This window comes from Callithrix jacchus, chromosome 10 (genome assembly GCF_049354715.1).
Source record: "Callithrix jacchus isolate 240 chromosome 10, calJac240_pri, whole genome shotgun sequence".
Classification (NCBI taxonomy): Eukaryota; Metazoa; Chordata; class Mammalia; order Primates; family Cebidae; genus Callithrix; species Callithrix jacchus.
Window position 1 is genome coordinate 98,307,411 of NC_133511.1, and position 24,414 is coordinate 98,331,824.

At 36.8% G+C, this 24,414-nt stretch overlaps 1 protein-coding gene and 1 pseudogene across 6 annotated transcripts in view; both read left to right on the top strand.

Annotated features, from left to right (window-relative positions):
- QSER1 (glutamine and serine rich 1) overlaps positions 1–24,414 on the top strand; it is an 89,895-nt gene that overhangs the window by 48,525 nt on the left and 16,956 nt on the right. For all 5 annotated transcript variants that reach the window (XM_035262307.3, XM_054240737.2, XM_035262306.3 and 2 more), the window contains 4 exons: positions 12,250–12,572; positions 13,704–13,820; positions 15,117–15,250; positions 16,938–17,155. In XM_035262307.3, coding sequence (XP_035118198.3) covers positions 12,250–12,572; positions 13,704–13,820; positions 15,117–15,250; positions 16,938–17,155 — 792 coding nt within the window. The remainder of the gene's footprint in view (positions 1–12,249; positions 12,573–13,703; positions 13,821–15,116; positions 15,251–16,937; positions 17,156–24,414) is intronic.
- On the top strand, positions 17,162–24,200 carry LOC103796272 (heterogeneous nuclear ribonucleoproteins C1/C2 pseudogene; annotated as a pseudogene). The gene has a single exon (XR_013523370.1). The product of XR_013523370.1 is annotated as a heterogeneous nuclear ribonucleoproteins C1/C2 pseudogene (transcript).

Sequence of the window (24,414 nt, forward strand, 5' to 3'; positions counted from 1 at the left end):
TTTTTCTTGGCTTTTTGCCAAAGGCAGCATAATCTGTACAGTATGCCATCCAGAATTTTCTAATCTGAGACATCTTGAGGTAATCGAGGCACTGTATTATGGGCATTGCTGTAGTACAGACCTGGTACATTTTCTCAGTTTGCCAATTTTATCTGAAGATTAACATTTTAGTATTAAATATGGTTATGTGCAGCATGCACATTAATAAAGATAAAATTAAAAAATTTTGTGCTTGCTCCAGATTATATACCCAAATCTTTGCATATTGTTTCACTTTACTCTGTGGCTAAGGGAGCTTAAAGGAAATATTCTAAGAAGCACTGACATATAAACAATTGATAGTAAGTATGGAATTTTCTATTTTAAGAAACATGCCAAGGAAAAATGTATTTGTAACAATAATGTAACTACCACCTCTGTGCTAGGAACTAGTAGCACTGTTGTGAGATACACGTTTTCTCCAATATACAGATGATAACTTAGAATAAATAAATAATGTGGGTCCATAGAGTTAGTAAGTGACAGAGTTGGATATGAATGCAGATTTGTCTAGTTCTAGAGCCTACATTCTTTCTGAGCTCTTTAGGATAAACAGGATGGTGCTTTAAGATTTAAACCTTGTCTTGTAACATACTTCCCTGCTTCTCTCTGGACTCAACTACCTTTAAGTACTGAAGTATTATGTGAAAACTGGGTATCCAGATAATCTGTTAGCATAAATATCTGATAATACATTTCTAAAGAATTATCATTTCATTACATAGGGAAATTAACATGATAGAAAGTCAGTCTTAAATTCCAAGACATTACTACTATGGATGTGTCTAATCCTAGTACAGTTTTATACCATCTCCCCCAAGTCAGAGTGCTTTGCAATCACCATTATCACCATTATATTCCCTCTTACACTCCCAGAATAAACCTTTTGTAATCTCTGTTATAAAATATGAGTCTAAAACTAGTTTCTTCCAGACATCTGTTATCTCTTTTTTAGTTAAAATCATCACCTTCAACTCAATCCTTACTATTAGGTCTTTGAGGTTCTCTTATCACTATCCCTGTTGCCCTGTTGCTTCATCTGAAAAAAACTATCATTTGTCACTTGGACTATTGCAACTGACAACTCATTACAATCTTTTTTTTTTTTTCTTTTTTAAAAGACAGAGTTTTGCTCTGTCACCCAGGTTGGAATATAGTGGTAGGATCTTGGCTTACTGAAGCCTCAAACTCCTGGGCTCAAGCAATCTTCCTTCCTCAGCCTCCTGCGCAACTATGACTACAGGCACATGCCACCATGTCTGGCTAATTTTTTTGAATCCTTTATAGAGATGGGATCTTGCTATGTTACCCAGGCTTGTCTAGAACTCCTGGTCACATGCATTCCTCCTACCTTGGCCCCCCAAAGTGTTGGGAATATAGGCATGAGCCACTGCACCTGGCCTAGAATTTTTTCTCACCAGGCTCTACTCCAGTCCATCCTCCACGTTGTCAACAGATTCATCTTTATAAAAAAGGAAGGCTGATTGTTACTTCTATTTCAAAACACCTCTGTGCTTCGTGGGAAAAATAAAGATTATATGTAAAAATTCCTTTTTCTGTGTTTTACTCTCTTTCCACCAACCCTCTTCTGTGACAGTTGAATTTTTCATTGTTTCTTGGATGTCTGTTCCCCTTCCACAATTGTGAACCTTTGAACACATTTTTCTCTGTGTAGTTTTCTTCACCAGATTTTAGTCTAGAAGATATTTATTGATATTTAAAAACTATTTTCAAAGTAATGTTGCAGACATTTTTCCAGACAGAATAAGTGCTCCTGTCCCTTGAATTCTCACAGCCCTTAAATGTCAATGAAAGCATTTACTTTTGTGTTTTAATGTGTTCATTTACATTTGTATATTTCATTAGAAAGTGAGTTCCTTCAAGCTAGTGAAGGTTTATGGTTGAGAATTTAGGTTTTAGAGTTAAATTGCCTTGGGTTCAAATTCTACAATCATAGCTCTGTGACTTCAGGGCATGTTCCTCATCTGTAAAATGGGACAGTGATACAGTCAGTATATAGTAACCTCTAGGTTTTTTTAGAAGACTTAGGGACATAAAGAATGTAATATACCACTTACGTCATTGATTTTAGTTTTTTTGTTTGTTTGGTTTTTTTTGGAGATGGAGTTTTGCTCTTGTTACCCAGGCTGGAGTGCAATGGCGCGATCTCGACTCACCGCAACCTCTACCTCTTGGGTTCAAGCAATTCTCCCGTCTCAGCCTCCTGAGTAGCTGGGATTACAGGCATGCGCTACCATGCCCAGCTAATTTTTTGATTTTTAGTACAGACGGGGTTTCACCATGTTGACCAGGATGGTCTCGATCTCTGGACCTCATGATCCACCCGCCTCGGCCTCCCAAAGTGCTGGGTTACAGGCTTGAGCCACCACGCCCGGCGATTTTAGTTGTTACACTGCATTCATCTTTGTATTTGCAAGACCTGAAATGTAGCAGGTACTCAAATGATCCTTGACTGAGTGAAGATATGTAGAAGAAAGTAGGGGTGGGGTCCAGTGGCTCACGCCTATAATCCCAGCACTTTGGGATGCTGAAGTGGGTGAATCACGAGGTCAAGATACCAAGACCATCCTGGCTAACACAATGAAACCCCGTCTCTACTAAAAATACAAAAAAAAAAAATTAGCTGGATGTGGTGGGAGGCTGAGGCAGGAGAATCCTTTAAACCAGGAGGCAGAGGTTGCAGTGAGCCAAGATTGCATCACTACACTCCAGCCTGGGCAACAGAGCAAGACTCCTCCAAAAAAAAAAAAAAAAAGAAGAAGATTGAGGTGACTGTGAGCTAAAATCAAGTAGCCTAGCCAGGTTTTGCTTTTAATTTTGTGAGTAGAAATCTGAGTTTTGTGCATACATTGCATAGTGCCAGACAGTTTAAATGAAGTCACAAAGATATGATGGGCCTGTGGTATCCCAGATTTCACAGTTTCATGGTTAATAACTTAAAAGTGAGTATATCTTCCATTGATGCCAGTTTCCAAATACATGTAATATTTTCTGTAACAGAGGCTTGCTGTTAGTTTTTGTGGACTGCTGTAGCCATTCTGAGCATTTGAAGATGTCTTTAGTTGCAGTTGTTTCCTCCTATTTTTTTTACTTTAAATTATTCAGATGACTAAAGGGCATATTCCTTGTTCTAAAATAATAAAGTTTTCTAGTAAAGTTAGTGATGAAATATCTATAAAGTAAGAATTTTTTACATATTTATTTCCATTATAGGAGTTGGATTAAGAAAAAAAGAAAAAACAACAACGGAACCGTATCTGGTATCAACATAAATTAAGTCCTGGGCTCTTTAGGCAAGAGGGTGCACAGTTGTCTAACACTCTCAATTCTATATTTGCATTAAAAAGACCAATGGAATATAAACACTCATTCCTAGTTTTGAATCCTGAAACTCGGAATGGGTGCTGTTTTCACCATTCCTTATTCCTTTCAGATTGAATTAAAGTGGAGTATAAAACTAGTTTTTGCATTACTGAAATGTGTCTGAATCTATATCAAGTAACTTACTATTATCAAGTCAGTGGAAGCAGAATGTTATACAGTCTACTTACAATTTGATTTCATTCAGAGTGATACATTTTTTCAAAATGAAGGCCAGCTGAGGAACAACACTCAGCCTTCACTTCTTAGGGAGCCATAGCTATGCAGAGCAAACTTTTTTTTTTTTTTTTTTTGAGATGGAGTTTCGCTCTTGTTACCCAGCAATGGCACGATCCCAGCTCACCGCAACCTCCGCCTCCTGGGTTCAGGCAATTCTCCTGCCTCAGCCTCCTGAGTAGCTGGGATTACAGGCACGCACCACCATGCCCAGCTAATTTTTTGTATTTTTAGTAGAGACAGGGTTTTTCACCATGTTGACCAGGATGGTCTCGATCTGTTGACCTCGTGATCCACCTGCCTCGGCCTCCCAAAGTGCTGGGATTACAGGCTTGAGCCATTGCACCCGGCCAGAGCAAACTATTAAGGACACAAATGACAGGCACCCAGATCTCAAGAATGTAATGAAACCAAAATTAGTGTTTCTGTTCAGTTTTGTTGCATCTCTCTGGATAAAATGGACTTGGCTGAAATGTGTTGAAAGCTTAAAAAAAGCATGTAATACCACTGCCTGTTTTCTGGGCTTCTTGAAGATCTTTTAAAATTAAAGTTTGTGTTTTGTTTTAAGGTTTCTTTTAGTTATTTGTCTCTGAAATTCATTTGGCATTATGGGATGTTCTGGGTCTTTGTTTACTGAGTAATTTTGGATTGTATCTTGGACATTTTGAGTACTATATTGTAAAACTCTAGGTTCTATTAACATCCTCTGGAAAAATTGATTTGTTTTGTTCTGTTTTAGCAGGCAGTCAGACCATGAGTTCTGTGTTGCTTTCTGTGAATGGTGTTTCCTGTGTCAGTTCTGTTTTCAAGGTTTTTGCTTTGCTGCTGTAGATCTGTTTTAGCAGTTAACCTGGAACTTGTAGATTGTACGGTAGTTCAGATCTCAAAGCCTTCTTTTGCTAGTCTTGGTCTATCTCATGCCTGTGCATCCTAGGTATGAAACTCGGATTTGTGTGGGTCCATACATGGAATGAGAGGATCCCATTCTCCAGCTCCCTTTTCCTTGGGATTTTCCCCACACTGCCCAGATCCCAGGGCCCCTTTTCCTAGTCATTTGCCTAGAAGACTGGGATTTTTTTTTTTTTTTTTTGAGATTTATCTGCCCATGCTTTGACACAATTCTCTGCAGCTGGGACTGCCCTTGGGGCAATGCAGTGAGAGAAAAGAGGAACAGGAATCCTCCCTATGCTCTTAATGCCTCAGGGGCCTTGTTTCTAGGTTCCTTTCACCAAAAGACAGTGTTCTGTTAGGGTTTTAGATTTCTGATTCATTATCACTGCATTTCAGCTCTGTGACTTGGGCTCCTCTCTGGACAGAGTTGGGAGTGAAAAGAGAAAAAAGAAACAGGTTTTCCCTTTTACTCTTAGCCTTGCACAAGGCTTCTTTACTCATTTCTCTGGCCAGAAAGATAGGGTTTTTCTTGAAGTTTTGTTGCTTTAGTTCTGCTTAGGGACTGTCATGATCCCTGCTTGGTCGTGACAAATTATTTTAATCTGTTGGAGGATTATGTTGATGTTACAAATTAAACTGGAAAAATTTTTGATGTTTGTCTAAGCTTTGAAACTTTATCATACATAATAGGGATTTGATAAAACTTTCCAAGAATAGATCTAACTAACCATCTTTCCAGTTTTTCCTGAGGTCGCTTGGTCTAAGTCAATGTAAGAAAGTTACATTTTCTAGGAAAATCATTCATTTAGATTTTAAAATTTATTTTATACAGTTGTTCATAGTATTCCCTAAGTTTTAGTCTCTTCTGCCTCTGTAGTTATACCCTCTTTATTCCTCTAAATAATTATTTGTGTGTTTCCTTGTCAGTCTGTGAAAGGTTTTGCCTACTAAATGGTTCTTTTCGAAGAACAAACTACTTTTATTTGTTTGCTCCTGTTATTTTTTACTCTTTTTCTTTATGTCTGTTTTTATCTTAATTCTTTTGCCCTGTATTCCTGGGGTGTAATTTGATAATTTCTTCCTGGCTTCTTGAATTTAATAGTTTATTTTTATATTTTCTGTCTAATGAATGGCATTTAAGCTGTAAGTTTTCTTCTTTGCACCACACTTTGACCATATCTCACAGGTTTCAGTTTATAATGCTCTCACTTTGTTTCCTAACTGGTTTATTATTTCACTTTTGATTTCCTTTTTACCCCAGGAGTTATGAAGAATGGTTAGGGGTTCCTTGTCTGTTTCCTAGTTTTTGTTTTAATTATTAATTTGACTCCTTTATGTTCAGAGAATATGTCCACATTTTGAAATTTATGGAAATTTTGTTAGTAGTTTGGTAAATGGTCCATTTTTATAAATATCCAATTTTTATAAATACTAAGTGCTAACAGATTTTATTTTTTATAAATACTAAGTGCCAATAGATTCTATTAATAGTGTTCAAATCCTTTACATTTTTTAAATTTAAAGTGGGTTATTTAAGAAAATGTTTACATATATGTATATTTTAAAGGTAAATGACATGATGGAATTTGGCTTAAAATATCCTAACAAGTATAAAAGGGAGTGATGGATGGATTAAACAGATAAACCAAAATGTTTATGCTTCTTACAGCTGGGTTATAATAGGGTTTGTATTCTCTACTTTTGTATAGTCTAAAATTTTATAATAAAAAGTTTTTAAAACTCCTCTCTATCCTTATTTATTTTTAGATTGCTTGATCTGTTGATTCCTGAGAAAGGTGTGTTAAAGCTTCCCATTATATTATTTTTCTAACACTGTTTACTTGATATTTTGAACCCATGTAATTCAGTGCAAAAATTTTACTACAGTTAAATTTCCTTTTACCATAATAAAATCTGTCTTTTTCCCCACTTAATGATTTGTTTTTAATATTCTCATACTAATTTTGCTGTTGTTAGCATTTTTTAGTATAGTTTCCATATCTATGTTTGTTTTTTCACAAGAAAAAACATTTTTTTTGTGAAATATGACACACATATAAAAATTAAACATGCATAAAGAAAAATACAAAATAAAACTTCTACAAATTTGAAAATGCAGACATTATACAAGCCATATTCCCTGGGTACAGCATAGCCATTTCAAGAAAGAAGAAAGGAACAAAGAAACTCACCCTTCTAAATAACTCTTCTCTTAAAAAAAGGAAACCAAACAAACGAAAAAACTAATTGGAATGGACAGTGGAACATTCTGTACTCAAACTAATAGGATGTGGCAAGAGTGTGGTACAAAGAAGCAAACTGATAGTGTTAAATGTTATTCATTGGAAAGCAAGAAAGTATCAAAATTTAATTGAGTATTAAATCAAACCCACTCTTAATCTCTAGAGCAAATCACTGACTTGGTAATCACTTCCTTACTTTTCTTAATATAATTTTACCATCTATGTATACATCTCTAAAGACTATAGTTTTCAGCTGGGGAAACATAGCGATATCCTATGTCTACAAAACAACAACAAAAACAAAAACAGCTGGGCATGGTGGTATGTGCCTGTCATCCTAGCTAGAGGGGAGCCTAAGGCAGGAGTATTGCATGAGCCCAGGAGTTGGAGGCTGTAGTGAGCTATAATCACACCATGCACTCCAGCCTTGGTGACAGAGCTAGACACTATCTCTTAAAAAAAAAAAAAAAACCCTATACTTGGATTTGTTTTAAAACTTCCTGTAAAGGGCATATAAATAAAGTATTGATGAATTTTCTCTCTACTAATTTGGAAGTTGCTCATTATTTTTTTAATTGTTTTTTTTATGGAAATTTTGAAACATGTACAAAAGTACAAAGATTGGCATAATGAAACCCAATTCAGGGGCATCATATATTTCAATAATCATTACATGATCAATCTTGCTTTATTTATACCTTTATCTTGCTGCACATCCCCTGATTATTTTGGTGAAATAGTTCTGTTCTTTTCTTGGTTACAATGGAAATTACAACATGCACTTACAGCTTCTCCAAATCTGTCAATATCTTACTCTTTCTGGATAATACAAAGTTTTGAACACTGGAGCTCCACTTAATCCCCTCCTGACATAAATGTTATTGTTACTACCTATTTAATTCTATCATCATTAATAGTCTTTTAAATAGTCATTTGTTTACATTTACTTACATATTTCCCAGTACCCTTCATTCATTCTTGTACTTCATAGCTTCTCCTTGGGATTATTTTGCATCTGACTAAAGCATGTCTTTTAGTATTTCCTTTTTTCAGAGTCTGCTGCAGCATCTGTTTTTGTTCACAGATAGCTATGTGATTTGTTTTGCCATATAACTTACAAAGTATTTGCAAAAGTCAATGATATGGCTATCACAAAGTCACTTTTATTCCTTAGCCATTATTTATGTGAACATGGTTTCTCAGTTCTTAAGGACAATTAAAATTGGTTGTAAAATCCGTCTCAATAAGTAATATCTATGGATCCATAAATGAATAATTTTAAAGTGTCATATGCAACAGAAGCATGATTTTTATATTTAATACTTGTCAAAATGTGAAAAGATTAATTTGGATCAACTGTCCAATTATATAATGTTAGAAATGTTTAATATTTTGAGCCTTCAGTTACAAATCAGTTTCCAGTTACATACATATTTTTGTGACAGAAAAGTATAATAGTGTAACTATAGCATTATAGAAATGTATTACATTAGGATAAAGTAATATAATATGGGCTCCTACCATGATTAGAATATTCATTTGTATTTCCTCGACAGGTCTTTTCCCTTGATTAGGAAGTGTATAAATGTATAAGGATAGCTTTAACTTGGTACAAGAAAGGTAGGCTGGCTGGTAGCAATACAGAGGTCTTTGCTCTAGCTGTCAAGCTCTTTAGTTCATGGATTTCTCCTGCCAACCTGCATTTCCACTTTTTCTGTGTTGGAGGTCTGGATTTGCCTCAGGTTTTGCTTTGGTTTTCTCTTAGCTCCACTACTCTAGGCAAATAAGTACAAGTAAGGGGATCAGTGACCTTCCCCCAACCTTTTTTTTTTTTTTTTTTTTTTTTTTTTTGAGAGGGAGTCTTGCTCTGTTGCCCAGGCTGGAGTGCAGTTGCTCAATCTTGGCTCACTACCACCTCCGCCTCCCAGGTTCAAGTGATTCTCCTGCCTCAGCCTCCCGAGTAGCTAACTGTTGCCTGCCACCATACCTGGCTAATTTTTGTATTTTAGTAGATAAGGAGTTTTACCATGTTGGCCAGCCTGGTTTCGAACTCCTGACCTCAAGTGATCTGCCTGCCTTGGCCTACCAAAGTGCTGGGATTACAGGCATGAGCCATTGCGCCTGGCCTTCCCATTTTTATTTACTTATTGTTGTATATGTGATTATTTTAGTTCATCAGTATTATTCAGACTTACCACTGGAATGCTACATGTTCCTTATATTTGTTACTCAACCCAGAATTCCTCTGTCAGCTCTGGTATTCAAAATATTTTTAATAGTTTTATTGAATTATAATTCATATACCATAAGATCTACCCATTTAAAGTGTACAGTTCAATGGTTCATAGACTTGTGCAGCATTTCCATCATTCAAAAACAAACCCTGTATCCATTAAGGAGTTAATTCCCAGACCCATACCCAGCTATAGGCAACCACAAATCTTTCTTTGGATTTGACTATTTGGGATGTTTCATTGACTGTGTGGGATGTTTCATCCTGTAATATGTGACCTTCTGTAACTGGCTTCTTTCATTTAGCATAATGTTTTCAGGGTTTATCCATGTTGTAGCATGTATCAGTATCTAATTCCTTTTTATTCCCTAATAATATGGATATAACACATTTTGTATATTCAGTTGTCCATTAATAGAATTTTTGGCTATTATGAATAAATCTGTAAACATCTGTGTACAAAGTTTTGTGTGGATGTTTGTTATCTCTAGAATATACATCCAGAAGTGGAATTCTTCAATCATATATCTGTATGCTTAATAGAGGAATGGCCAAACTATTTTCCAATGTGGCTGTACCATTTTACATTTTCATCAGTGATATATAAGGATTCCATTCATTCCACATTTTTGCTAACATTTGTTATTGTCTGTATTTTTAACTATTCTTTCTCTATTGAATGGTCTGGCACCTTTTTTGAAAATCATTTGCTTATAAGTATAGGTGTTTATTTCTGAACTTACATTCTATTCCATTGATCTCTATCTATGTATGTCCATGTCAGTATCAGTCTAATTCTATAGCTTAAGTTTTGAAATTGAGACATGCCAGTCTTCCAACTTTGTTTTTTTTTCAAGATTGTTTTGACTATTCTGGGTCTCTTTCTTTTCCATATGAATTTTAGGAACAATTTGTAAAAAATGAAGCTCGGATTTTTATAGGAATTGGGTTGATTCGATAGATCACTTTGGGGAACATTGCCATGTTAACAGTGTTGCCATCTTCTCATCCGTGAACATAGGATGTTTTTCCAGTTACATTCATCTGTAATTTCTTTGAACAGTGTTTTTATAGTTTTTACAGTGTTTTACAGTTCTTCTGTTAAATTTCTTCCTAAATATTACTTTTGATGCCATTTTAAATAGCACTGTGTTCTCACTCTGTCACCCAGGCTGGAGTGCAGTGACTCAATCTCGGCTCACTGCATCCTTCGCCTCCTGGGTTCAAGTTATTTTTCTGCCTCAGCCTCCCAAGTAGTTGGGACTACAGGCATGCACCACCATGCCAGGCTAATTTTTGTATTTTTAGTAGAGACAGGGTTTCACCATATTGGCCAGGCTGGTCTGAAACTCCTGACCTCGTGATCTACCTGCCTCAGCCACCCAAAGTGCTGGGATTACAGGCATGAGCCACTGCGCCCGGCCTGGAATTGTGTTATTAATTTTATTTTTGGATTGTTTACTGCAAGTGTATAGAAATACATTTGATTTTTATATATTGATCTTGTACCCTATAGTATTGCTGAACTCATTTATTAGTTCTAATAGTTTTTTTATTATATTCTTTCGGATTTTCTTTTTCTTTTTTTTTGAGACGGAGTCTTGCTCTGCTGCCCAGGCTGCAGTGTAGTAGGGTGATCTTGGCTCACTTCAACCTCCGCCTCCTGGGTTTAAGCGACTCTCCCTCCTCAGCCTCCAAGTAGCTGGGATTACAAATGCGTGTCACCATGCCCACTAATTTTTGTATTTTTAGTAGAGATGGGGTTTCACCGTGTTAGCAGGATGGTCTCTGTCTCCTGATCTCATGACCACCTGCCTCGGCCTCCCAAAGTACTGGGATTACAGGCGTGAGCCACCGCACCCAGCCCTTGGGATTGTCTATATAAAAGATCATGTCATCTGCAAATATAGCTTTGCTTCTTAAGACATCCTTCTTAGGGGGAAAGCATACAGTTTTCACTACTAAGTATAATGTTAGTTACTGATTTTTTCTAAATGTGCTCTATAAAGTTGAGGAAGTTCCAGGTTGTTGAATGTTTTTATCGTGAAAGGGTGTTAAATTTTGTCAGATGTTTTTTCTGCACCTGTTGGGATGATCCTGTGCTCTTACGCAGTTTTCTATTAACATAGCATATTACATTGATTTTCAGGTGTTAAACTAATTTGGCATTCCTAATATAAAACCCACGTGGTCATACTGTATGATTCTTTTTGTAAGTTGGATTTGCCAGTATTTCATTATGAGTTTTTGCATGAATATACTAAGGGATATTGGTCTGTAGTTTTCTCATGCTGTTTTTGTCTGGTTTTGGTATTGGAATGATACTGGCCTCACTGAATGAGTTGGAAAGTGTTTGCTCCTATTGTCTGGAGTAAATAAAAGATTGACATTCTCCTTTCATTGTTGATAGAATTCTCCAGTGAAGCCATATGGGCCTGTGCTTTTCTTTGTGGGATGTTTTAAAATTACTTTTATTCTCTTTAGTTCGCATTGGGGTAATCAAATTTTCTATTTTTTCCAGAGTCTTTTTTAGTAGTTTGTGTCTTTCTAGGAATTTGTCCATTTCATCTACGTTATTTAATTTGTTGGCATACAGTTTTTCATAGCATTACTTTATAATCATTTTAGTTTTGATAGCTTCTAGTGCTGTTTCAGAATGTTTTGGGGGTGGTTTTGTTTTCCCACATGTAATTGGTTTTTCATCTTCTTTGAAGAGTCAGTTTTGGTTGGCTGACCCTTCCTTATCATCTACTTATTTTTTTAGGTTGGGTCTTGCTTTGTCGCCCAGTCTGGAGTGCAGTGACACCATCATAGCTCACTGTAACCCTTGAACTCTTGGCCTCAAGCAATTTTTGTGTCTCATCCTCCTGATTATGCTCACCTAATTTTTTTTTTTTTTTAAATAAGGCTGGGACTACAGGCATAAGCCATTGCACCCAGCCTCTTCTTCTAAAAATAGTTTTGCTCTACTTATATGGAATTGGCGGCAGGAGGGTAGGAGATAGTTGCAGGTTTGCACTCCACTTGTCATCCAGACTCAATTCTCACATCTTTGATTCTTGGAAATTAACATCTGTTGTCTAATTTCTTCCTGTGGTTTTGTTTCAACCAATTTGGTTACAAAATAATCATGCCCTTCCTTTTAAACTGTTTGAATTTTACACAAAACAAGTAAGTGTTTAAATATTTGTAATACTGATTTGCATTTGCTTGGATTCGTTTCAGAAGCCCTACAGGTGGCAACTACTGGCCCAACTGCCAATACTACTGGTACTGCTACTACTTCCTCCACCACTGTGGGTGCAGTTAAGCAAGAACCCTTCCACTCTACTTCATATGCAGTAAATATTCTGGAAAATATAAGCTCTTCAGAATCCTCAAAGCCCACTGAACTTGATGGTCTTCCTTCAGACCAGTTTGCAAAAGGACAGGACACTGTCGCCATAGAAGGTTTTACAGATGAGGAGAACGAAGAAAGTGGAGGAGAAGGCCAATACAGAGAGCGTGATGAATTTGTGGTAAAGATAGAAGACATAGAGACTTTTAAGGTGATGTCAGTGTTCACCAGTGTAAAGGTCATAGTTTAGTTGGTGTGCCTGTGATAGCCTTCATTATGACTTCAATAGCATGCATCTACTTTGAATTATAGATAGTTTTATCCTGAGTTATAAATGTTTGATAACATCAAACTATTAAGAGAGTAGATTTGAGATATTTTTAAAAAGGAAATCATTGGAGATAATTTTAATTTTAACATAGTTTTATGTATTTCTGTACAAATGTAGTCAGTTGCATTTCAGTACTAGTAATTATAGTAGTTTTAAAACGTTGATTTTTTTTTTAAAGGTTCCCAACTCATTATTAGTAGTTGGGAGAAAAACATTATTTATATAATTTAAAAGTTTAAACAAAAATAACAGAGGACTATTACATAAAAGTAGAATTTGATTTAATTTAATAATATCAAGTAATAGAAGAACCATGAATAGAATGTAATAATTTTATGTAAGAAAGTTTTAGCTGTGTTTAAAGTAACATATTTTGGGGTTTCTGTTTCCTTGTTTTGCATTTGCCTTTTTATGTATTTTAAAAAATAGAGATGGGGTCTTGCTGTATTGGCCAGGCTGGTCTCAAACTCTTGGCCTCAAGCAGTCCTCCCGTCTTTGCCTCCCAAAGTGCTGGGATTACAGGGATGAGCCACTGCATCCAGCCACTTCTGTCTTTTTAAAAAACATTGGAATGGCATTAAAAAGTGCAGTGAAGAATATAAAATTCAAGTATCTGTATTCCTGCCATTCACAATTAACTACTTTTAATTTTTTAACATTTGTTTATAGTCTTTTAAAATATGTATATGTGAGTGTGTATATATATATATGGTTATAAAATTGCGTACGTAACATAGGACAGTGTCATTAGCAGAAAACTTTCCAATAGTTTTAGCTGGACAAATGGGTAATGGGTTACTCTGTGTGTTAGTGAACTCCCTATTTCTGAAATAATTTAAGCAGAGACTGAATAACCTAACCAGCTTATAAGAATTACTGCAGAATATCAGGTACAGGTTAGACAAAAGGTTGAGCTAGGGTAGGTCTTTCAGATTCCTTTTATCTCTAAAATTCTAAGATCTAAAATATGTTGCTGTGTTTTATAAATATCATTAATTCTGGTTAATACAGGAGGCTTTAAAAACAGGAAAAGAACCTCCAGCTATTTGGAAAGTACAAAAAGCTTTATTACAGAAATTTGTTCCTGAAATTCGCGATGGTCAAAGAGAATTTGCTGCTACAAATAGTGTGAGTAAAATGCATGTTTACATTAGCCTTATTTTGACAGTGGTCCTGGAAGAAACAGAATGATTTAAATTTAGAGGTATTTTATATTCACTATTTTTAATATAAAATAGCATATAAAAAAGAACAGAAAAGAAAAATAGCATATAATTTGAACTGGAATATTGATGCTCTTTGATAGTCTGATATAAAAATAAAGTCATTTGTTAAATATCAGCTATTTAAAATTAAATGACCTTGTACCATTGATTAACTTTTTTTTTTAATAAAGGAAAGGGGTTAATGTTAGCCTATGGAGGGTTCAGACAGACTCAGAGACTCCCTTACATTGATTATTCTACTAGTCAAATATCCTGATTTACCAGAAGACTGATGGAAGTTACTCTGTCATGCTTATGTAGCTGGAAGTAAGAATCTGCCAAATGATGGCACCCTTGCCTTCTGCCACAGATGGCTGGATCACTTGGGAGAAAGTAAATACTTGATGGCTCTGAAGAATCTGTGTGACTTGGGCATTGTAGATCTATCCACCATTATGTGACATTAAAGGATCGTAAACAGCTCAATTTGAACATACCATACTGTTGCGTCCAACATGCAAAGAAGTTGTCAGCAGAGGAGATGACTATTAAACTTAGTCCAAAGCCACCTCAACACCTTTACTTTCTAAGCTTTGTTGGAAAACATTATACCAGAATTAATTTGCAACATATTCTGTTTTAACAGTGGACCCATGTAATACTTTTATCCATGTTTAAAAAAAAGAAGGAATTTGATCAAAGGCAAACCATCTAATGTAATTAACCAAGGAAAAAGCTTTCGGGACTTTTAAATGTTAACTGTTTCCCCCTTCCTGTCTAGGAAAATGCTATAAAGCTCAAATTAGTTAGGAATGACTTATATGTTTTGTTTTGATCACCTAAGAGATACTTTTTGAATATTTATATTGCCATATTCTTACTTGAATGCTTTGAATGATTACATCCAGTTCTGCACCCATACCCTCTGGTGTTGCTTTTTAACCTTCCTGGAATCCATTTTCTAAAAAATAAAGACATTTTCAGATCGGAAAAAAATAAAAATAAAAAAGAATCTGCCAAATGAGATTGCTTGTACTATGGGCTTGTGCATATGAAATCAATGAGCCTGGGATCAGTTTTTTAGAGGGTAAAATTAGCCTGGCCAGAGCTGCCTATTAGAACACTTGAAGGTTGTCTATGCAATAGTCAATCAAACCAACAAAGTAGCATTTATATGTAGATTGTACAATCATGTAACTCAAAGTGTTTCTCTCCTCAGTATCTTGGATATTTTGGAGATGCAAAGAGTAAATACAAAAGAATATATGTGAAGTTCATCGAAAATGCAAACAAGAAGGAATATGTCAGAGTGTGTTCTAAAAAGCCAAGAAACAAACCTTCACAAGCTATCAGGTATTTGTTTTCTTAGGTGATATCTTTGTGCATATATGTTGGTGTGTTCTTGATGATACCAATGTATAAAGGAGTATATTGATTAAAGAGATTTCTTTTTTATTATACACAAGTCAAAAAATTCAGTGTCTGATGAAATAAGTGATTCTTCTGAAAGTGTGAGATGGGCACTGTAAGCTCATGGTTACACCTATACCATGAGTTTTGTTTTCCTTGAGTCCTTTTGGTGTCACCCTAGTACAGTGAAAACAAAATTGTAGAGGCAAAAAGTTTGAGCCCAGTTTTTTGTGACCTAGAGAAGACAACATTTCTGAAGCCCCCTTTTTCATCTATAAAATTAAAATAATAATGAAGTGAATTAAATTTAAAATAATTTTTGAGAAAAAAATACTATGAGAACTCTATATTACTGGACAAGTGTACACAGTAGAATTATTATTGTATGTTAATGTGACTCTGGGTTGTCTGGAGCATGAATCTGAAAGGTAACAGACTTAACCCTGTGGTCTGTATGAGAAAGCAGGTATGATCCTAGATAGTCTTAATCTAGTGTCATGCAGGTGCAGTTCCATAACATTCCCACCTACTGGAAGCAGCTCACCTTATTTTTATGATGGAGTTTTATCCACTCAAATCTTCAGACCTGGCAGAGAGCAAATCTTTTTTATTTGAGACAGGGTCTCACCCTGTCACTAAGGCTGCAGTATAGTGGTGTGATCACAGCACTGTCGCCTCAACCTCCCAGGCTTAGGTGATCCTCCTGCCTCCACCTCCCAGGTAGCTGGGACCACAGGTGTGCACCACCATGCCCAGCTAATTTTTATAGGGATGGGATTTTACCATGTTTCCCAGGTTGGTCTTGAACTCTTGGGCTCAAGTGATTTGCCCGCCTCGGCCTCCCAAAGTGCTGGGATTACAGGCTTTAGCCACCATACTCAGCTGGCATAGAGTAAATCTTGAGGGCCTCTAGGACAGATGCATTTGGGATTTTTTTTTTTTTTTGAGTCAGTTTCACTCTGTTACCCAGGCTGGAGTGCAGTGGCTTGCTGCAGCTTCCACCTCCCAGATTCAAGCAATTCTCCTGCCTTAGCCTCCTGAGTAGCTGGGACTATAGGTGCATGCCACCACACTTGGCTAATTTTTGTATTTTTTAGTAGAGGTGGGGTTTTCACTATGTTGGCCAGGCTGGTCTCAAACTCCTGAGCAGCTGATCCACCCGCCTTGGCCTCCCAAAGTGGTAGGATTACAGGCTTGAACCATCGCGCCTGGCCACATTTGGGTTTCTACATCAAAACCTGACACCATGAGAGCCTGTGAAGTTTCTTAGGGTCAGAGCTAGATGTGGTAGTTATAGTATATCATTCATCACCTTCCTAAGCCCATTGGTCAGCTGTTGTACAGTCTCATAGTATCTGGGAAATAAATCCTTAAATCAAGGAGGGGAATGGAAAAGTAGAAATAAGGAACCTTAATAACTGAATATTGAATGCTATTGACAAAAACAATGTATGTTAAGAAAATTTTATGGGAATCACCATTGAGATGTATAGGACTTGAGCTGTATATTTTGGAGGTACTGGTGAGTATAATTAGATAAAGTTTTTCTGTGATTCTCTTTTATTTTTGTATTTCATCTTAGTTTAACAAGATTTCAGTGTGTTAATGAAGTTTGTTTATAACATTGCAGAACTGTTCAAGCTAAGCCAAGTAGTGGCAGTAAAACTTCTGATCCTCCAACATCAAAAACTACAACTACAAAAGCCCCTTCCGTGAAACCAAAAGTTAAACAGCTAAAAGTAAAGGCTGAGCCACCACCAAAGAAACGTAAAAAATGGAAAGAAGAATTTTCATCATCCCAATCTGACTCATCTCCTGAGATCCATACTAGTAGTAGTGATGATGAGGGTGAGTTTTCCATGAAATGTCTACCCTGATAACTAGATTGTCTACACATGAGTGGCGAGGAGCAGTGACGCTGACGATTCAATATGTATTTATTCTTCAGGGAATTTATCTACCTAATAAATTCTGCTTAGATTTTTTATGAAAGTAAGTTCACATTCCCTGAACATACCAACTGAAGCACAACTGGCCCACACATGCAGCCTTGTAAATAGAAAAGGCAGAACTCACCTAGGTAATACCAGTTATCTCAACTCTTTTAATGAGATGAAGGTTAGATCAGATGATTAAGAATCATCTAGTTCTAATTTTTTTTTTTTGAGACAAGGTCTCTCTGTCACTCTGGCTGAAGTGCAGTGGCATGATCCTAGCTCACTGCAGCCCAAACTCCTGGGCTCAAGCAATTCTCCTAACTCATCCTCCAAAGTACCTGGGAATATAGGTGTGCACCACTATGTCCAGCTAATTTTTTTTTTAAGAGGTAGGTTCTTGCTTTGTTGCCCAGGATGGTCTCAAACTCCTGGGCTCAAGCAGTCTTCCCGCCTTAGCCTACCAAAGTGCTGGGATTAGGGGCACAAGCCACTGTGCCCAGCCTAGTTCTAAACATTTGAGTCTAAGTTTATGCAAGAAGAAAAGAATAATTAAGCCTAGGAAAGAGGAGCTTAAACTATAATACAATATAGTAATATATTTAATAATGTATACAACTATATTATTTAATATATAAAGTACATACTACTTTATATCTGCCACTAGCTAACCATGTACCTATGACTAAGGTAGGCTATCCTCTCTTAGTTTTCTTTTTTTATACAATGTTAAGGTTGAAATCTATTATCAAACTTCTTGACCTTAGAACCATTTTACATTCTTAAAAATTATTGAAGATCTAAATAGCATTTATGTAGGTATATCTATTGTTATTTACTATATTAGAAGTTAAAACTGAGATAGTTGTAAAACATAAGACTGTACCGGCACACAAAGCATGGTGTGTGATATATGTAAGAAATTTCGGTGAAGAGACGAAGACTGAGTGGTTATAGCTGCATTGCTGACCTCAAACAGCAGTCGGCTTCTCCACATAGAACCTGGGAATAGAAGACTCAGAATCGAATCTCTTCTTCCTACCCCTCCTGGTTACAAAACACTTGAAATATATGTTAGTGGAACTTTGCTTTAGTGAGTTTTTTTGATCTTCAGCTCCATTTTCAGCTTTGTGAGAAACCTTATCAAACACAGTGGCCAGCAATGTTACCAACAAGACAGATCCTCACTCCATGAACTCCCGTGTGTTCATTGGGAATCTCAACACTCTTGTGATCAAGAAATCTGATGTGGAGGCAGTCTTTTCCAAGAATGGCAAAATTGTGGGCTGCTCTGTTCATAAGGGCTTTGCCTTCGTTCAATATGTTAATGAGTGAAATGCCCGGGCTGCTGCAGCAGGAGAGGATGGCAGAATGATTGCTGGCCAGGATTTAGGTATTAACCTGGCTGCAGAGCCAAAAGTGAACCGAGGAAAAGCAGGTGTGAAACAATCTGCAGTGGAGATGTATGGGTCAGTAACAGAACACCCTTCTCCATCCCCTCTACTCAGCTCCTCTTTTGACTTGGACTATGACTTTCAATGGGACTATTATGATAGGATGTACAATTACCCAGCATGTGTACCTCCTCCTCCTCCTATTGCTCAGGACGTAGTGCCCTCGAAACGTCAGCGTGTATCAGGAAACACCTCACAAGGGGGCAAAAGTGGCTTCAATTCCAAGAGTGGACAGCAGGGATCTTCCAAGTCTGTAAAGTTGAAAGGAGATGACCTTCAGGCCATTAAGAAGGAGTTGACCCAGATAAAACAAAAAGTGGATTCTCTCCTGGAAAACCTGGAAAAAATGGAAAAGGAGCAGAGCAAACAAGCAGTAGAGATGAAGAATGGTAAGTCAGAAGAGGAGCCGAGCCACAGCTCTGTGAAGAAAGATGAGACTAATGGGAAGATGGAGTCTGAGGGGGGTGCAGATGACTCTGAGGAGGGGGACCTACTGGATGATGATGATGATGATGATGATGATAATGAAGATGGGGGGATGACCAGCTGGAGTTGATCAAGGATGATGAAAAAGAGGCTGAGGAAGGAGAGGATGACAGAGATAGTGCCAATGGCGAGGATGACTCTTTTTTTTTGAGATGGAGTTTCGCTCGTTACCCAGGCTGGAGTGCAATGGCGCGATCTCGGCTCACCGCAACCTCTGCCTCCTGGGTTCAGGCAATTCTCCTGCCTCAGCCTCCTGAGTAGCTGGGATTACAGGCACGCGCCACCATGCCCAGCTAATTTTTTGATTTTTAGTAGAGACGGGGTTTCACCATGTTGACCAGGATGGTCTCAATCTCTTGACCTCGTGAGCCACGGTGCCTGGCCGAGGATGACTCTTAAATGCACATAGTGGGGGTTTAGAAATCTTACCCCTTATCCTGTGTCTAAGATAAATTTTTCACCAGATCTTCTCCCCTAGTATCTTCAGCACATGCTCACTGTTCTCCCCATCCTTGTCCTTCCCATCTACATTAATTCATATTTCCCTGTGCCTAGTCCCGTTTTCACTTCCTTGGACACTCCTAGTAGTTAAGTCTTACCCTGCAATTTTTGGTTTTAATTTTGATACCTCTTATGACTTAACAATAAAAAGGATGTATGGTTTTTAGCAACTGTCTCTAAAATAATATCTTGTTATGTAGGGAGTATAGTTCTTTTCATTCATACATAAGTTCAGTAGTTGCTTCCCTAACTGCAAAGGCAATCTTATTTAGTTGAGTAGCTCCTGAAAGCAGCTTTGAGTTAGAAATATGTGTGTTACACCCCAACATTAGTGTGCTGTATGGGGCAGTTCAACACAAATGTAACCATGTATTTTTGTGAATGAGCGTTGTCATGTCAAATGCATCTGTAGAAAAATAATTGGTGCTACAGTCTCAAGATTTGTTTTCTAAAGTTGATACTGTGGGGGTTTTTTGTGAACAGTCTGATGTTTGGGACCTTTTTTCTCAAAATAAACAAGTCCTTATTAAACCAGAGATTTGGAGGAAAAAAAAAGAAGAAATTTTAAGTTGTTCAGTAGTCTGTACAGAGGTTGCCAAATGGCTTGCAAACTGAATCTGACCCTCTGCCTGTTTTTATAGTTTTATTGGAACACAGCCACATTTGGTTCATTTGCATATTTCCATACAGTTGCTTTCCCACTACAGTGGCAGATTTGAGTAGTTCAACAGAGACCATATGACAAGCAAAACCTAAAATATTTACCTGTAGCCCTAAAAGGTTGCTGGCCCCTATTTTTCTAGAATATAAAGCTGACTATAAGAAAAGAGGAAGGGATGATGAAAGACCTTGTATGCCATAATAAAGCTAAAAAGCTTGGTATCCTACAAGCAAATGACAGTCCTTAGAGGGATTTATATAGGGGAAACAATATGGTGAGATTTGAATTTGAATTATAAGACATAATCCAGGCATAAATTGAGTCTGAATCTAAGTAGTGGCAGCAGGGATGGAGATGAGGGGACAGTGTTGAGAAATTCAGGATGTAATCTTGGCAGAACTTGAATGATGAATTCGTTGGTGGGGCTGTGGTTGAAGTTGATGTCCAAGATGGTTTCTTTTTTTTTCTGAGGCACAGTTTTGCTCTTGTTGCCCAAACAAGATTGTGGCATGATCTTGGCTCACCACGACCTCACCTCCCGGGTTCAAGCAATTCTCCTGTCTTAGTCTCCCGAGTAGCTGGGATTACAGGCATGTGCCACCATGCCTGGCTAATTTTGTATTTTTAGTAGAGACCAGATTTCTCCATGTTGGTCAAGTTGGTCTTGAACTCCCAATTTCAGGTGGTCTGCCTGCCTTGGCCTCCCAAAATGCTGAAATTACAGGCGTGAGCCCCCCCCCCCCGTGCCCAACCAATATGGTTTCTAACATTGCAAGTATCATTGCTTGAGAAATTATCTTAGAAATTATCTGATTAGAAATAGAACCATAATAAGAAATTCTTCAGTGCTGAAGTCTACATTAAATTTACTGTTTTTATTTTTTAAATTTTTTGAGTCAAGGTCTTACTCTGCTGCCTAGGCTGGACTGCAGTGAGGTGCAGTTATGATTCACTGTAGCCTCAACGTCCCAGGCTCAAGTGATTCTCCCACCTCATCCTCTCGAGTAGCTGGGACTACAGGTGGGCACCACCACAACCAGCTAATTTTTAAATGTTTATCTTTGTAGACACAGGGTCTCACTGTGTTGCCCAGGCTGGTCTCAAACTCCTGGGCTCAAGCAATCCTCCCACTTTGGCCTTCAAAAGTACTGGTATTATAGGCATGAGCCACTGTGCCCAGTCTAAATGTACTATTTTTAAATGTTATTTTTGGGCAAGTGCAGTGGTGCACACCTATACTCCCAGCTACTTGGTAGGTTCAGAAGGAAGGATTGCTTGATCCCAGGAGTTCGAGACCAACCTAGACAACACAGCGAGACTCTGTCTCTTTAAAAAATAAATAAATACATAAAGCTATTTGTGAATCGTTGATTAGAAATATTTACATCAGGCTGGGCACACTGGCTCATGCTTGTAATCCCAGCACTTTGGGAAGACGAGGCGGGTGGATTACCTGATGTCAGGAGTTTGAGACCAGCCTGGCCACTACAGTGAAACCCCGTCTTGACTGAAAATACAAAAAAATAGCCAGGTATGGTGGTAAGTGCCTGTAATCCCAGCTACTCAGGAGGCTGAGGCAGGAGAATCGCTTGAACCCAGGAGGCAAAGGTTGAAAAAAAGAAATATATACATCAGAATATATAAGGAAATTCAATGCCTCTAATATGTATAGAAGGCATTATTCATAATTTTTGCAGTTAGCAGTCATGCCTACTGCTTAGAATAAAAATGTTTGGGTTCTGAATTTGCTCTCGATAACAGTTTCTTCAAATGACAAAATTTTTTTCCATTGGTAATTTGAGTGACCACTAGGTGTCACCAAAAGTTAAGCAAACATTTTTAGTGCCCTTTTTCTGTTTTGCATTATCGAGGCTTTAGTTCTTTTAGGAAGTCAGATGTTGATAATAAACATAAATTTATAGGCTGGTGATTTTCAGACCCTTTGTTTCAGGACTCCAATGGAATCTTCAAACATGTTCAGGGTTCCAGATACTTTGGTTTTTGTGTGCTAAATCTATTGATATTTACTAAATACCAATTCAAACAAAGTTTTAAAATATTTAAAGATGAACCCATTACTTATTAATGTGAGTTTTTTTAAAAACAATTATACTTTCCAATAAGTATTTAGTGAGATGAGTGCATATCTGCTTCTTCATTGTTTGTTATTACATGCTAATTTGGCTAAAGTATCAAGAATGTTCATACTTAACTGAGAAGGCAATTGTATGTAATTAGGAAAGGGAGGAAGATTTCAATTGCCTTCTCAGATACTTATGAACACTCCTGATACTGACAAATAGTAGTTTCTTGAGTTTTCATGCTATTACATTAAAATCTATTGGTTTGTCTTAACTTTTATATATCTCTCATCCATGAGTGGTTATATAACATTGTTCACTGGTCATGTGAAAATATTAGTTAGCTCAGTGATACAGATCTTTCAATAATTCACTTTTTTCACATTTTGATACCCTGTCGTTAAATATAAATTTGCCTTTTAACCATTTTTAAGTATACAATTTATTGGCATTAATTAAATACACAGAGGTGAGGGTTCTATAACCCTACAACCCTCACCTCTATTTCCAAAACTTTTATCGTCTCAAACACAAACTAACCATTAAGCAACAACTACTGATACTCTTTTTCCTCCATCTACTGGGAACCTGTGAATCTACTTTTTGTTATCTATGATTTTGCCCATTCTAAATATCTCATATAAGTGGAATTGCACAATATTTTTCCTTTTTTGTCTGGCTTCTTTCACTTAGCAAAATGTTTTCAAGGTTCATCCATGTTAAAGGATATATCAGAACTTCATTCCTTTTTATAACTATCTAATATTCCATTGTGTGTTTATACCACATTTTATTGATGGACATTTGGGTTATTTTCTCCTTTTGGCTAACTGAATAATTGCTATAATCAACATTGGCATACAAGTATCTAAGTTCCTACTTTCAATTTTGGAGGCATATACCTGAAGCAGAATTGTTACTATTGTCACATACTAATCCAATGTTTAGCCTTTAGAGGAACCACCAAACTGTTTCCACGTGGTTACACCATTTCATATTCCCACCAGGAAAGAATGATGTTTCCAATTTTTCCACATTGTTGCTAACACTTGTTATTTTCTGTGAATGTGTGTTTTTTAAAAGTCATCCTAGCAAGTGTGAAGTGGTATCTCATTGTGGTTTCAGTTTGAATTCTTCTAATGACTAATGATGTTGAACATTTTTTCCATGCCCTTATTGGTCATTTGTGTATCTTCTTTGGAAAAATGTCTATTCATATCCATTGTCCATTTTTTAACTGGGTTATTCGTCTTTTTGTTGTTAAGTTGTAGAGTTTTTAAAAATATATTCTGGATAATAAACCTTTAATTAGATATATAATTTGAAAATGTTTCTTCCCATTTTGTAGGTTGTCTTTTTCACTTTCTTGATAATGTCCTTTGATGCACAAAAGTTTTAAATTCTGTTAAAGCCTAATTTACCTATTTTTTTCTTTTGTTGCTCAGCTTTTGTTCACATAGAATCCACTGCCAAATCCAAGGACATACAGATTTACTTGTATATTTTCTTCTAAGAGTCTTATGGTTCTAGTTCTTATGTTAAGGTATTTCATTTTACACTATCAAAAATAATACTCATCAGTTCTATGAATGATGTCATTAATGAAGTCTTTAAAAATTGGGAAGCTGTCAAACTCACAGTGAGGATAGAAGATGTCCAGAATTCTAATTTTCACTGGAAATCTCAAAATTTATCATTGGCAACAAATACCGTCAATTGTTTTCCTTGAATAAACAGATTCTCTGAATTTATTTTTAAGAAAATGTCTGCCAAATACCCAAGTCTGGATGCGCATAGTCTATATGTCAGTCATTCTTTCAAATAAAAATGGTGTTTCTTGGGGGAAAGAGTAGCTAGTTCATCTTGTAACTCAAACAACTGTATGGGTGCTCCTCCTGGTCATTCCCATTATACTTACACAGAAGTGCTTTATGTGTACCTGCTATTTCATCACACAGAATACTAAAAAGACATCTGTTCTATAAATTTC